The sequence below is a fragment of the Equus caballus genome, chromosome 22 (assembly GCF_041296265.1).
Source record: "Equus caballus isolate H_3958 breed thoroughbred chromosome 22, TB-T2T, whole genome shotgun sequence".
Taxonomy (NCBI): Eukaryota; Metazoa; Chordata; class Mammalia; order Perissodactyla; family Equidae; genus Equus; species Equus caballus.
In genome coordinates this window covers 46,278,420-46,293,818 of record NC_091705.1, presented here as the reverse complement: position 1 = coordinate 46,293,818, position 15,399 = coordinate 46,278,420, and the positions used below count along the sequence as shown (strand labels likewise).

The following is a 15,399-nucleotide window of genomic DNA, read 5'->3' as shown; positions in this document are numbered from 1 at the left end:
TGCACAGCCGTGGGGGGTACTGGTGCCGAGGTCCCGTGGTTCCAGATTGGAAGCTCCGGGACCTGGGCTCCAGGCTCTAAGTGTCTTGAGCGCCGCGCGCACGACTTGCCCCGGAGCCAGCAGTCTCCGGAGTTCTCGCCCAATCCCAGTCTGATTACTTTTTGCACATTGCAACAGTGTCGCTACAGTGCGGCTGCCCTTGTATTGTTAAAGTTGGCGCGCGCACCTCCGAACCACGTTTTGGCGCCGGCCAAGACCAACTGGTTTAACACTAGTCTCTCTAGGAGAGAAAAAAGAGCGTAAAACAAGTACTTACCCGTGCCCTTCGCGTGTGCAGCTGGAAACCTGGGGGGGATCCAGTAGTGCGTCCTGGAGGTAGGTTGGAGACCTCAGGCTGTCCCCAGAGGGGCGCAAGAAGCGCCCCACCGTCCAACAAGCCTTTGGCCACTTGGGCGCTCCTGACGCCCCAGGGGAGATTTGGGGAGTCCTTCCCAGCTTGCCCTGGCCCCCCACCTCCCGGGCGGGCTAGTTGAGGCGGCTCTATTCCCGCCTTCCTCCTAACCTGCTTTTCCTTTTCTCTCCCCTCGTGCCGCCGTTCCCACACCGACCCCAGGCTTCCCAGTTTAGCGGTGGGCAACCAACCTGGGTCAAAGAAAACAAGGAGAATCTGGGGCGCGTCCTCCATTAGTGACGCCGGATGGGGATGGGTCCCCTTTTGGAAGGAGACTCCGGGGATGGGTCGCGGCGGGTGGGCTTCTTCGGCTTGCAGCGGCGCTGCTGCTGCTTCTCCTTCTTCTCCTTCTCCTTTGGCTCCTCGGACTCTTCGGGGTCCCTCGGATCCTTGTCCTCGGGCTCGGGCTCCTCCCCCTCTCTGGGGCTCTGGGGCTCCTGAGTGCTGGGCTGCGCACGACTTGGGGAGGCGTCGGGGCTCCGCAGCCTCAGAGCCTGCAGGCGCTGGGTGAGAGAGCCCCTTTCGCCGAAAGTGGGGCGCTTGGGCACCACAGGACCGCGCTCGTCCTCGGGCTCGGTCTCGGGCTCAGTGGCAGGGGCGGTTTCGGGCTCGGTCTCGAAGTCGGTCTCGGACTCGATTTCAGACTCGGTCTCGGTCTCAGATTCGTAGTCGAACTCTTCCTCGTACTCTAGGCACTCGGGGAGGGATAGCTCGAGGTCTGCCTCCTCGTGCTCCTGGTCAGATTCCGGGGGCTCGGGGAACGCCTGGGCGCCGGAGCGGTGGTGGGCGTTAAGGAAGCTCCGGCGCTGCTGGGCAGCCGCGCGCTGCTGGGCGCGGGCGTTGGAGGTGGCAAGGGCGCGGAGGAGCGCGATGGAGCAGGAGAGCCAGAGGAGCGCGGTGGCTGCCCGGCGGCCTATGGGTGGGCACAGATCGTTGTAATTGTGGCGAGCTCGGCGCCACTGCTGAGCCCGGGACCTACGATCCATTCTCCTAGGCGCACACCGAGAAGCCGACCCGCCCTCTGGCTCTGCAGAGAGCGGCTCCGATGCGCATTGACTACTAGAGCCGAAAAAGGTGCACCTGACGAGGTGAGAAGCTGGATCCGGAGGTCCCAGCCCCACCTCGGTGTGAGGGGAAAAAGGGAAGCACCTACCTTCCTGACCACTCAACTTTCTAAAGCTCCGCGCCTCTGCTTGCCTCTGAGAAAAAAAGAAGGGATAGGAAAGGGGGAGAAAAAGTCTATCTCCTCCCGGGCTCCCCTCTCTAAGTCTCAGACGCTGCGGTCCAAGACTCGGGAGAGGTGCCTCCGCTGGTCCTCTCGCCTGGGAGAGGGAAGAGGAGACTGAGGCGAGGAGAGACGGGGAGGAGAGGTTCTGCAAAGTTGCGCGCCCGGACTTCTGCCGGGCATGTGCAGTAAGGAGGCGGGGGCGTCTCCCCGCCAGCTGCGCGGTGGCGCTGAGTCGGTGGCGCAGACCCTAGTGGGCCGGCAGGTGGCAGGAGGGATCCTTGTTTGAAAGGATTTGGGCAAAGCGGAGAGTGGGGGGGCCTGGCGGGTGCCAAGGAACAAGCGAGCGAGCTAGCCACAGGTTCCAGAACTTGGCTGCTGGGCATGGCATCTCCATGGGGTCCGCATCCTCCCCAACTTCTCCAGGGTTATCGAGAAAACACGAACAAAGCCCGAAGCAGCTAAAAACCAGACCACAACGCTCCAGATATTCCATGGGAATAGGGGTCTATACGTGAGTATTAATGATCCGGCCCCGGGCATTTTCCAAGGGCTTAATAGTCTGAATGGTAACCTGCGGCAGTCAATCATGAAACCACCTTTGGCAGAACTGCTGTAGTGACTGTAATTAGAGAAGTTTAAAAAATCCCCCCCCACACACACACGCAGTCTCAATTGGCTAATTACATCATGGACAAATAAGCATCTTCGCTAAGAAGGACCCCCACAGACGGGGTGGTGGTTTGCAAGTCTGCAAACGCGTTGGTGGGCTGCCATGGGCTCTAGCTGAGAACGTATGCTGGGAGACAGACTCATTAGCCAGAACCACTAGTTAAGGGAAGTCTTTCCTGCGCTGATATTCAGTAGGTGCAGCCAATTCTTAGCCCCTGGGGGTGCTTCAGGGTGGTCAGCTATCGAGGAAACCTCACGGGCTACCCTTTAAAGCTCTTTCATAGATAGGTTTTCAGTAAAGTTAATTCATTCAGCAAATATTTATTGAACGCCTAGCACATGCTAAGCTCTGTTCTAGGTGCTGAAGGTAGATTAAAAAAAAAAAGAAAAGAAAAAAATCTTAAAATCAGGAAAGGATATTCAGGAGTACTCTACTGTTAGTCCGAGCATTACCCCACCCCGCATCCTTCCTTACCCACCAGGATTGTTTAATCCAGCTTGAATTCTATTGGCTCAACCAGAACATTAGGGTTAGGGAGTGGCTAGATGCCCCTAGATCATATTGTTGAACCCCAAAGGCTAAAAGGTGGGAGGAAATTTAGTCCATTTCTTTCTCAGCCCTGGAAAATCAATGAGTTCCATGTCCTCCCGGAGGAGGATCCCTGGAGCCATCCTTGCTCAGGAGGGGACGGTACTTTGGAAGCTCTTGAGTTCCATCTGTAACGTGACTGCTTCTTCTGGGTTGTACATGCCCTCCCTATTAAAATATGGAATGCCCCCTTTGTCATAGTGACAAGTCCAGAGTGGCATAACTCAGAGCAAAACCATCTTCTTAGAATCCATGGAAGTGGCAACAAGTTTGCTTCACTTGGGACACTTTGTCTTGGAGTCAATAAGGGTAAAGTTGAAGAGGCGTGACCTCTACTAATTCTGCTGTCCCTTTGGAGGTGGTCCACCAGGCGTCCCCTGCTGGTGCCTGTCCTGGTGGCTGAAGAGTCACGTGCTGTTAGTGCGGTGGACTTGCCGTCACACCGTCAGCACCAGGTCCACGTTAAAGTTGTCAGACCCAGAGCTGACACCTTAGTAAGATTCTAGCAACTGCTTTTGGTGTGTTGAGGTTTTTATTTCTGCATCTTGGCTGTGGACATTCTTGAATGTTCCTGACCTGGCTTCGTGGCTGTGTCTATCTTGTGTCTTGTGTTCTTCGAGTTAGTTTGTAGCATTAAAATACTGATTAGTCTAATAAAGTGGGGTTGATTTGGCACACCCCATAAAAGGACAAATGTCTGTAGTCTAGTTGTGCCCCACTCTAACACTTTCCAGAGAAACTGAGTTTTATTATCTCAAGTGGCCGGCTGGCTCCAATCATGTGGCTATTATGATGGGACACTGACCACGGCCATTGGGAGCTGAATATCTTAAATCCTGACCTCTCAGCCCTGACCAAGGGGGGACATTTCTAAAGGTTCTGCTCATATTGACCCACCTGCCTGCTTTCTTTCAGTTAGCACAGCCCCACTGACAGTGTATGGAACAGAAAGATGTCATTCAAATGGTTTTCAGGGCCCACTGGGAAAGAGATCAGGAATATGTGGGTGCTGGTGAATGCCCTTCCAAGGAGGTGAATCCCAACTGTCAGCAACAGGGTGGGTTACAATTCTTTAGCATACGTAAGAAAGTAGTTCGTTTTTCAGAAGGAGTGCTTTATGCCTATAATGGAGATGGCAGCCCAGAGCTGATCCACTAATACAGATACACCGAGATTGCCTGCATTATTAAAAAATGTGCATTACATAATACATATTTTTGGACTAGATTCTGCATCAGTAATGCACTTTCTTTGCAAGATGCATTTTAATCAGCAAACAAACATTTAACAAAACACTGCGTTTTAGAGCCTCAGTCATGTATAGTTACAAATACATTTCGGTGTATATTCTACACAAGGCTCCGGGAGGAGCAGGAGGACCGCACTGAGATGCTGCTCCATCTCCCGCTCAGAGCCGAGGTCGAGCAAATGGATCCGTGCAGAAAATGCTCTTTAAAATGCATTACGTGCATGATTTTAAAAAGTGCTTGCTGCAGAGTGAATTTCAAAAAGGAGCAAGTGGGTGATGAACGACCTCCGGTTGTTACCAGGCTAAGGAACACGGGGCTCTGTCTGTCTGCCGGTAAATAAAGTGTGGACATATATCACCTACAGGGCCCTGCTGGAGGGAGGCTCCTAAACCAGTTGGACAGGAAAACGCAGTTTCCAGTTCATTACAGTATTATACAATAAGGTTTTTATTTGGATGAATTGTGAAGGGTATTGTCTTCAGCCCCTTAAAGCACTGTCCTGTTGAAGAGGCATTAAGAGAGATTTTATGTGTCTCCAGAGGGCAAAATTAGAACCTATGGGTGGTAGTTACAACAGGCAGATTTCAGCTCAGCTCAGCCCAAGGAAGAATATTCTAACGATTGGGGCTCTGAAATGGAGTGGCTGTCAGGAGGTGGTTGGCTCTTTGTCAGGGTAGTGTTAAATCAAAGGACAGATGACCACATATTGGAGATGTTTCCCATGGGATTCACGAGCCTGGTAGAGTTGGAAGTTGACCCACCAAAGTTCTTTTCAGCTCCGATTGCGATTCCATGAAGGGCATCTGGAGGCCTTGGGACAGGGGCTGGGGGCTCCAGTAATGGCTGCGCTCTTCCGACTCTGCTTCTATTTTAGAAGCATTTGAAAGTACAAGTGTCTCAGTGACAGGAAGGAATGTTTGGGTGGCAGTTTCAGGACATGAGCAAACAGGTGTATGTGATGGAACCAGCAGTCTGTAGTGGAGCTTTCATAACCGGGGTAGGGCTCTCAGTCTCTGGGCTTCACAGCTCATTTGTTGAAGCAAAGAAATTAGTCAAGTCTGTCTATTAATTATATCGGTCCTCTTTGCCTCCCCTCCTGGAGCTGTCTCGGAAATTAAAAATGAAATTGACTATTTAGCAATCATGCATTGAGTCACTTCTGTGACCAAGACACTATTCCAGGCATCATGGGGAGTTGGAGGTAATTGAGAGTGAACAACTCCTGCCATTCAACAACATGCATATCAATGCGAAATGCCCCCAAATATTAAAAAGTGGATTGCCAACAGGTGCCAAATAATAAATCCTACACCAGACAGGTAAACGAGGGAGGCAAGTTGAGTAACTGTGGTTGCAGTCAGATGGAGAGGCATCTAGTGGTTTTCTGGAAGGGAAGGGTTTATACCTGGTCTGACTTGGAGATTTTGTTTTTTTTTTAAAGCCTGTAAGAGGATTACTTTCAATCCACCTGTTCCTGTGTATCTACCGTGTGCAAAGCCCTGTGCTGGTCACTCTGGGGGAGACAGAGATGAATCACATAAATTCTCAAAAGGCTTGCCAGGCTATTGTCATGGGTCCCACAGACACCAACACATTCTCCAAGATGAGACGTAAGATAAAAGATTGGTTCTTCTCTGCTAGGCGACTGGGTAAATCACTCTTGAACATATTTTTTGGACAGTCATTGGAAAGGACTATTTTGGGAGATGGAGAGCTTTTCAAACTTTCCTTTGGGTAGAAATGAATTCAGGGAGTGTGAAGTGTTTCCCACCCCTGACTGTGGCAATCAGCCAGACAGGCTTGAGCCCACTGAGAATTTGGCATTGCTCCTCCGCCTGCCCCTTAAAGAGGTCTGGGTACAATACAAAAGCTTTTGGCTCGTTTCTCTGGGGTGTTGTTTTGCTGTTATTCAGACTGCAATGATATCGATTGGCTCTCACCAGTAGAAATAGTGACAACCCCAAGCTCCCGATTTTGTGATTTTGGGGGAATGCCATCTAGAGCTAAAAGCAAACAATAGGGGGAAATAATCATCTTTTTGACATGGCTGGATTCTGTCCAGGCCATTGTTGGGATTACAATCCTCTGTTTGTGCGTTCGTTTTTACAGGGAGATAGGATCAGAAACGAACGTATTCCTGTGTACAGCACTGTCAGGGATTGTATTCTTGGGGGTGCTCTTTCCTTGCCCTTTGCCTTGGGCTCTATAGAGGTTCTCCCACGAGTACATCATCCACCCACCCACCCACCTACCTACCTGTCTACCTACCTCTGTCACGGGAGGAGCAATTTCTAGGCTCCTGATCCAACAGGAAGAGTCTAGAAGCTCCCTTGCTTAGGCAAAGCATAGGCTTGGGCGTTCAGGTCCTTCTCAGGCGTGATGCCTCCCTTTCTCTGCTTGGGCCCTAGCACTCAGCTTTCATGTGGTCCCTGTTTATACTCTGGACTCTGGTCATGTGCCTGGCTTTGTCTTGTGGAAATTGGGACTGGGTTCTGTCCATTTGCCTAGCCCTAGCTCACATGTTAGCTTGTCTGGTTCTTTCCCCTAGCCAGCTGAGACATCAGTGTCCAGAAGTGCCTGCAGCCCAGGTGATTCTAGTCTCAGACATCCCCCTCTGCCCTGGCACCTCTGCTTCCTCCTTGCAGAGGACTACTCAACAGTCAGGAGCATCCCCCAGCTCGTGGTGTTAGCTTTTGTCCAGCTCTCCCGGTCATCCCACTGTTTCCTCCAGCCACCGTCACTGACAGAGAGCTTCAAAGTTGTTTTTGTTTCATCTGCTGAGGATCTGACTCACCCCTTCAGACTTGGTGGGGGAGCGAGCGAGCCATGAGCCCAGAGGGGAGAAACTCTTAGTGGTGTCATGGTTCAGGCGCACGCTCATAGAAATCCTTTCAGCTCGAGCTCTTCAAAATATGATTAGACCAATTTTACATGTCTAGTCACTGAGGCTCCGGTAGATTGGGACTATTTCTATATGTGCAAAGTGAAGTGGAGAATTGAGGCAATTATCTTCAGGCAAATGACTCTGGGCTCTGTAATCAGTCCATCCTGATAACGGGAAAGCAGCCTTGTTCACCGTCGCATAGCTTTGAGTTAAACAGGATTCTAAGGTATTTGTTTGTTATTTGCTCTCAGCTTTGTTTTTCCAAAAGGCAGTCTGGTAAAGATCCGTCCTGCCCTGCACTGGCGTTAGAGTGTGTGGCTCCCTTAGCTTGCAGGACCCTGTCAAGCAGTCCGGGGGGGTGGGGATTGATCTGGATCAGTTTATAATCAGCACTTCCACAGCCGGGTGCATTCCAATGGCCCGACCTCTGCTTCCGGTGGAACCTCAGTCTTTGCTTCCCACCCCTTCTTTCCCTGCATATAAGGATCCTAGGAACGTTGGGCCAGGTGATTGACAAAGTCACCTCCAGTGCCAAGATCATGTAGATCCCATAGGTTCTACGGTGAGATATGAACCACACATGATAAAAAAAAGTCAGGAAACTAGGAGAATAGAAGAATAGGTCTCCTCAAAACCAGAAATGAACTCATTATAGGCTGGTGGTGAATTCTGGGCCCCCTTCTCCATCCATTGTGTTGACTAAAAAATCATTGTAAATTGGGCATTTTTCCCTTTGCTGGTCGAGAAATTCCCTCAAAAAGCAGCCATGACCTCCCTGCCAGCTCTTCCCTCGCGAGGGAAGAAGGAAGAGCAGGAGAAGGCTTTTGTGTGCCCCAATGAGAGTTCTGATTTGGTTTGAAGCAAGTGAGGACTTGGGTCACAGTCGCCCTTGAGAGCAGTGCAAGCAGTCAGGCAGCCAGCGCCCGCCGGGGAGCGAGGCCTGCATGCAGCCTGCTGGGCGCCGCGGGCCGGGCAGGGCCTTGACGCAGGAGCCCAGTCGGAAGGCTTTGCCGTGCCCACACACTCACACTCACAATTTAGAGAGCAAGATGAATCTAATTAATTCCAAATTGTGCTTTGGACTATAAGCACCCTAGGAATGAGGTGGTGGGGCTTGAGATGACCTTAGAAAAATATATAGAAATTAGAAAGTTTTTGTTTTGTTTAGGCTGTCAAGTAATCTTCATCTTTGTCACTTTGAAATTTTCTGATGTTGCTTAGTTATTTAAACCCAAAACTTCCTGTCCATAATTGAGATAAAAGGGTTTTGAAAAACATCTGTCTGTCCATAACGTGTGTTATGTATGTTTTTATTGATACCAGGTTAATTCCTGCTCCATTTGTGAAACAGTGACGTCCTTGCCCAGTGTGTACCATGACTGCTTTACAGCCTTAACGATCGTCGTTGTCCGCTGTTCTAAGACCTGGGGCTAGTGCCTTCTTCCTGCATATCATCTCAGAATCCTCGAGTAGTTTCCCCCATTTATTTTTCTATAGAATTTAAGAACCATTTTTATCAAGTTCTGTAATGACATTGGTGATATTTTGACTAGAATTGCATTCAATCTATAAATTAAGCTGGGAAATATTGTCGTCCTTTCTGTATTGTCTTAAGCCAGGAGTATGATCTCTGTCTTCATTTATTTGAGTTTCTATTTCTTCCATTAAGGTTGTGTGTTTTCTTTACATTATTCTACTATGTCATATGGAGTTTGAGATGTGAATATGTGGCATCTATTCCCCAAGCATTTGATACTTTTGTTGCTGTTGTGAAAGGGCTCTCTCGTTTCATTGCATTTTCAGGGTGTTGATCATGTGTTTATAGGAATGGTATTGATTTTTGTGCATTTTTCTCACGTTCTGCTACTTTTAGAACTGGTTGGTTTATGAGGCAGCCAGCGACCTGCTTGAGCCAACACTCGGGACAGGGCGCGGGAGCATTTGTGGAAGGGATTCCTGCGCGAGGGTGAGAGCTGAGTGAGGCAGTGTTGCCAGGTGCCAACCCACAGTGAAATGAGGAAGATAAAGATGCTGTAGTGGGTTTCTGATCAGGCTAAATTTATTCAGTGAGGGGACTCCTTTTGATGTGGAGGCTACAAAATCCTCCTACCTTTAGTATTTCCCTGTCATTTCTTTTTGAATCACAATAGATAGTAATTTGGGTTTTTTGTTTTGTTTTAAGATATTGGGGGCGGTTTTAGAGTTTTTTCTTTAATTTTGTTTTTTAGTTTTAGTTTTTTTTTTTTTTAAAGATTTTATTTTTTCCTTTTTCTCCCCAAAGCCCCCCGGTACATAGTTGTGTATTCTTCGTTGTGGGTTCTTCTAGTTGTGGCATGTGGGACGCTGCCTCAGCGTGGTCTGACGAGCAGTGCCATGTCCGCGCCCAGGATTCGAACTAACGAAATACTGGGCCGCCTGCAGCGGAGCGCGCGAACTTAACCACTCGGCCACGGGGCCAGCCCCTGTTTTTTAGTTTTTAAAATGACTTTACTTAGCATATTTTAAAAACCAGTTGGCAATCCCAGGTTGGCATCCCACATTTCTTTTGAAATTTTAGCATTCTGAAATCTCAAAATTAGGAACTTCCAATTCATGTCATCTTAGATGATATCTTTGTGATATTTGTGATATTTGGTAATTCTGGGCTTCTTTTTTTATTTTAAAATATATTTTTGTTTATTCTTTTGTATTCTTCTAGTCAGTCATGTCATTTCATTAGATTGACGTTTTTATTTCTTTACCTTTTTTCAGTTTCTTCACCCTTCCTTTGTGCCTTGCCGTGTTGTCTGAGAGTATGCACGAGAGAAGAATCCTTACTCCTTTACTGAATGAGCGGGATGGAATGGGGACACCCTCGATGTTTCTTTTTTTTAATGTCTTGTCTTTGACAGTGTTCAGATGGGTTTTAAAAGGAAAGAAAATGGTATCTTTTGGGAGCAAGTCATCAGAAGGCTGGGGGTGAGGGGCGAGAGGCTAGATTCGGACCAGACGGGCCTGGATGTATGTTTTGTCTCCCTCTGCTTCATGGGTGACCAGTGGCATTCCCTGTCTGGCCTTCTGTCTCCTCAGTTGCAGAATAAGGACCTTCTAGGGTCCGAAAAAACCTGCCTTCCAGGGTTGTGGAGATGATCAAATGAGGAAAGAAACAGAAAGTGCCTAGCAATGGTCAGTAACAAGCAAATGTTAAACTGGTAGCTCAACTGATGGCAGCTGTCATTGATGGTGACGATGGTAGTGGTGGTGCTGATGGTGGTAGTGGCGATGATAGTGGGTGATGGTGATGGTAATGGTAGTGGTAGTGGTAAAGGCCAAGAGGCAGGAGAGTGATGGTGAGGACTGGGAGGAGCTCAGCTAGGCAGAAAAAACCTAATGGAAAGTTGGAGAGGTCAATCAAGTTGGGTTTTGTCCATATGAATTTCCAGTTCTCTCTTAGTGGCCTCTTAATGATGGTCTTAGAAGCCACAGTTGATCAACAGAAATGCACTGAGTGCCCACTATGGGCCATACATTGTGCTAGGCACCAGAAATATGATGGTGAGCTAAATCACACTCCTTCTCTCCACTTGGTTCCTTCAGTGGGGGATCTGGAAATAATGAATCATCACATTAAGGAGGGTCTTGTTACATCCCGAGCTAAGGGCACTGGAAAAGAAATGGGTTTTTTTTCAGAGTGTACAGCAGAGGAAGCTGCCTTGGATTTGGGCACGTCGGGGAATACCGTCCTGAGAAAATGGTATGTGCACACTTGAGCTGTGAACTGAATGATGAGCATGTGGTGGCAGGGGCGTGGTGCACTTCCAAGGGCAGGAAGAGCGTATTCCCAGGCCCTCTGGTGGAGAGGAGTGAGTGTGTTAGGAGAAGCAGCAGGAGGTCAGCAGAACAGTGGGACACAGTGAGATGAGTCTAGAGGGCTGGGCAGGGGCCACCATTAGAGCCTTGTTGGCCCAGCAGGACAAAATGCAGTCTTGTGTCTTAAATATCCTTAGAACAGTGGGAAGCCCTTGTCCTGATGGCCGGGAGCTGCCATAATCAAGTTGTCTGTTTCAAAAATCTCTCTGGCCACAGGGTAGGGGCATGGAATTTGAGGGGAAGCTAGCAATGATGGTAGCTGGGTCTAGGGAGGAGGTTGGTTCTGGAAATATATAAAACTGGTGGTGGTGAGAGTGGCTTTTAGAGTCATTTAGGAGGTCGACTAACAAGGCTTGGTGACAACATGGATATAGGGAATTGGTTGTGCGAAAGATGATGCTCAGGTGGAACTAGATGGAAGTCAGTGCCTTTCACTGAGCTAGAGAAGGGTGGAAAGTGGCCCGGGTGTGGGTTGGCAGACTGAGTTCTGACGTGTTGAGTGGGGAGAGAGGTAACCATGAGTTTTGTCTTCGACTGGTAGAGTTAGAAGTGCCTTTGGACCACGTGTGAAGTGTAGTCAACTAGGCAGGAGGATGTTGTGGATCTAGAGCTCAGTGGAGGTGCTGTAGCAGAATCAGGAAAAAATCTAGTGGCAACGAGAGTTCAAGAGAGGGACACCCCAAACTGAGTTTCCAACCACGGTCGTTGTGGGTAGCAGTCGTCCCAGACGTAGGGCTTGGCAGAGCGAGCCTTAGCCCAGCCGTTGTGCAGGCGAGGAAACAGGCTTGGAGGGGGCTGGGACCTGCTAGTTAGGGGCAAAACCATCTCTCAGACTGCATTTTTCGTAGTCCTAGTTGAGTCCCTTTTTCACTCCACCAAGTGGAGAATCTTCATGTAGAGATGGAACATGAACCAAGGGTTCAGATGTCAACCCCCTTGATATCAGATCTGTCTGTTTGTCAGCAACCAAACAGACAGTTCACAGCTTCACATTCTTTTCTTGATCACTTTAGAACTGACATTCCGTCGGCTCCTTATTAAAGAAAGAGCAAAGCAAGAGCTAGCTAGAAGGGGTTTGGAAGCTAGAAATAGAACCATACCATGTCCTTAATTATCAAGCCTGGCAAAGTCCATATGGCAGCCAGGAAGGGCTTGGGCAAGGTTAAAGCTAAGATAATTTGGTGAGTCTTTTGTTTTCTGCTGGTTATTCAAAAATCCAGCCAACTCCCAAAGTACCAGTTACTACTTAAAGCTGGTCCTCAAAATAGGAGGTTTAGATATAAGAACAAGTCAGTTTTTCTCAGTCCTTTTCCAGATGTCTACTCTGTTGTAGTTAAAATTTAATGTTTAATTACACATGGAATATGTGAATTAGATATAGAAGTTAAAAATACTAATACCTAGAGGCAAGGCCGAAGTCTGCTTTAATGACCGTCCGCCAGCCACGGTCTCCACATTCTCCCTCTCAAATCCCCTCGAAGTTACCAACTTCACATATAGTGACCAGTTTCCACAGAAAATGTCTTTTTTAAAACACAAGTGTCTATGTCGCTTTATGGCCTTTTCACTGGGCGGTGTATCTGGAGACCCTACTGCATTGGTTCGCCTAAGGTCTGCTTTGTTCTTTTAAATCGTCTGGCGAGAGTCACTTCCATGTTGATGTGCATGTCTGCCTTCCCCTTGGTCCCTGTTAGAAACAGCGCCACTGCCCCTGTCCCGGCACATACTTCTGTGGGCACATTTATAAAGGTTTCTCTAGGGTCGATGGCAAGCAGTGGAAGTGCTAGATCACAGCTAGACACACAGCTCTGGCTCAGTTGTCCTTCAATACAAGGCCACCAGTCTGTCCCCACCAGCAGTCCATGCATGTCTTTCCCCCACCCATTCCTCTGGCCAAGAGAGCAGTAGCACTGCTGGTGTGCCCAGACCTGCACGAGCAGGGAGCAAGGGCTCAAGGCTGTTTTCTTATGCCACTGGGTCTGTGGGGCCATGACCTTACTGTCATCATTCTTGTCTCTAACTGGTCAAGAAAAAAACTGAACTTTGGTGAAATATATTTCAGAGATCTGCCACAAAGAGAGGTGGAGGGAAAACCTTACTGAAGGATGCTAGAAAAGGGAAGCCAAGCGTATCGGGGTCTGTGTCCGGTTTGTTTGAAGTTCTTCATGGAGTTGACTGAGCTCTTTGAGAAACAGCATCACTCAAACCACTACTGCTGGTGCCCATTCGAGAAGTCGCGCGCTGCTCTGATGAGAGCACCCCTCTCTGCGGGATCATTTTGAACCTGAGTGGTAGACCTCCTCTTGTAATCCCGGATCGAGACAGTTTAAATTGGGAATGGCCGCAATTTAAAGAATGCTCTCCAGCCTTTGAAATCGAGGTCCCCGTCTCCCCCTCTGATCCCCACCCTGCTCACTGCAGGCATAGACGAGTTAGTCATGGTGTGTAACTAGGGTTGCCATGTAATTTGTCATCCAACCACGACATTTTTGGGCGCGAAAGGCAGCACTAAGTGGAGGGATGCTGGGGTAATGCGTAAACCAGGACTTTCCTGGTGAAGGGAGTTGTATGGGCTGCTTGTCCTTAATACTAATGTGACTATTATCAGTAGTGATAGAATTATAACACTGTAATTAAATATATAAATGAAATAGTGTAATTAACATTAATGTTATTTTTAGCATGTTTAAAAGAAACAGCTTCCCATCTAGTTTAAGCTAGCCTCCCCTGTGCGGGGAGGAAGGCCTGCCGTGGAGAGCGCCTGTTAAACTGGGTGCGCCGTCTCGGTGGAAAGTGAAGTGTGCTCCTCTCTGTTTCTTTCTGAAGTCATTGTGGGAACTTAAGGAAAAGAGCAAATTCAGGAGAAAGAGAACAGGAAGTTTCCTTTCTTGGGGATCCTGCCCAGAGAGCTGAGGTCGGTCACCACCAGTTGTCAGGGGCTTTATTCAGCAGCAGTGCTGGGGCCTCTGGGCCTCTCCTTTCCTCTCTTCCCAACGCCGCCAGGGATCTCAGTGCAGCCCTTTCTGGCGTAGCCACTGGAAGGCCCCGCAGCACAGGGCCTTGACCAGAGAAGGCTCAGTACAGCTTTGGCGTGGCTGGCCTGGGGTGTGGAATAGCCATTTTTAGGCAGGGAAAGTAGTCAAAACTTTCTGAGCTCAAAAGTACCTTAGAAATTAAAAAAAAAGTTTACAGTGTCTTAGAAATAGGGAGATCATTTTTGCTCAAACTTCAGTTATTTCCATACTACCTTCACGATTTTTGCCATATTCCCATACTATCACTACACTCAATGGTTTTCTTTAAATCGACTTGCTTTCTTTATGTAAATGAATTTGGTTTTAAAGGAAAATTATACTGCTGTCACTTGGCTTCTGGCCAGGTATTTTTTAATACATGTGAAGATAAATGTGTAGCTTTTAAAACAGACAGCAATGGCCCTTGTCCCGTCAGAATCATCTTGGGCACCACCTTGATCTGGTCCAGCTCTCTTCTCCGCAACACGTGGTGAGGGGCTGAGGCTGTTCACCCGCCTCAGAGAACACCCTCTGGACCCGCGCGAAGATGTGACACGGGCTGGTCTTCCTCTTTTGTGCGGCATATTCCTGTTTCCCTTGCCAACAGGCATTCACCGTCGAAGGGGGCAGATTAGATTTTGACCCCAGTGTCTAGTAAGGGAACTCTTAGCTGAGGAGTGGGAGGCAGGATTCTGGTTCCAACCAGCTGAAGCCTGTTAAGTTTCAATAGGACTAAATTACTTGGGGCATACTTTCTTTCCATGACATTTGCCTTCTAATAATAAATGGACAAATGCAGCTGTCTTGATCTGCCTTTACCGTGACACTTGCCATCACTTCACGTTTTTGTTTGCGGATGCAGCTGAGAAGAGGCTTGTCGGTGCAGCTCTAACCTGCACCCTCGGCCTCACTCTCCCCTGAGAGGAGTGTGTGCCCGGTGCCCAGTCCCTCGCACTTCCTGTTGGCTCGGCGCGGCCCGGCCTGGCTCCGCTCGGGGACCCTTGAGCAGAGGCGTTTCCTCTCGCTCACTGGGGCTTCTCTGGGATTTGGGTGGGGAAGGAGGGTCTCTTCTCCTGTCATACTCTCTGTTCTTGATTAAATGCCAGAAAAGATCCTGTGCCTAAAAATACGTATTCAGATGCCTTTCATAAAGTTCAGAAGCAAGCAAAACTAAGCCAATATATACAGATAAAACGGAAATGTCCACGGCAAGCGTATGGTAAACCCACGATTATGCCTTGGGGGGAAGCTGGGCGAGGGCAGGGGAGAAGGCATTCTAGTGGGTGAAGTTACTGGCCGTGTGCTTTCTTGGGTTGGCTGAAGGGTTACAAGGACTCACGGTAGTATTTTTAAATACTAAATTTAAAAAGTACATGTTCAGACTGTCTCAGGGGTCAGCTGAAACAAATCCAGGGGGTTTGGGGAGGGGGCCCACTGTGCTGCCGCCAAAGGATGCTGTTGGCAG

General features: G+C 48.7%; 2 protein-coding genes and 1 long non-coding RNA gene across 4 annotated transcripts in view; 1 reads left to right on the top strand and 2 right to left on the bottom strand.

Moving 5' to 3' along the window:
- Nucleotides 1-1,437, bottom strand: part of LOC100050675 (neuroendocrine secretory protein 55) — a 51,325-nt gene extending 49,888 nt beyond the window's left edge. The window contains exon 1 of the mRNA XM_070247288.1: nt 643-1,437. Coding sequence (XP_070103389.1) covers nt 685-1,437 — 753 coding nt within the window. The 3' untranslated portion in view covers nt 643-684. The remainder of the gene's footprint in view (nt 1-642) is intronic.
- GNAS (GNAS complex locus) overlaps nt 1-1,936 on the bottom strand; it is a 66,737-nt gene extending 64,801 nt beyond the window's left edge. Inside the window, exon 1 of the mRNA XM_070247286.1 lies at nt 643-1,936. Within this exon, the coding sequence (XP_070103387.1) occupies nt 643-685 (43 nt within the window). The 5' untranslated portion in view covers nt 686-1,936. The remainder of the gene's footprint in view (nt 1-642) is intronic.
- The window catches only part of LOC111770045 (uncharacterized), a 38,334-nt gene that overhangs the window by 9,612 nt on the left and 13,323 nt on the right, over nt 1-15,399 (top strand). The window lies entirely within an intron of this gene.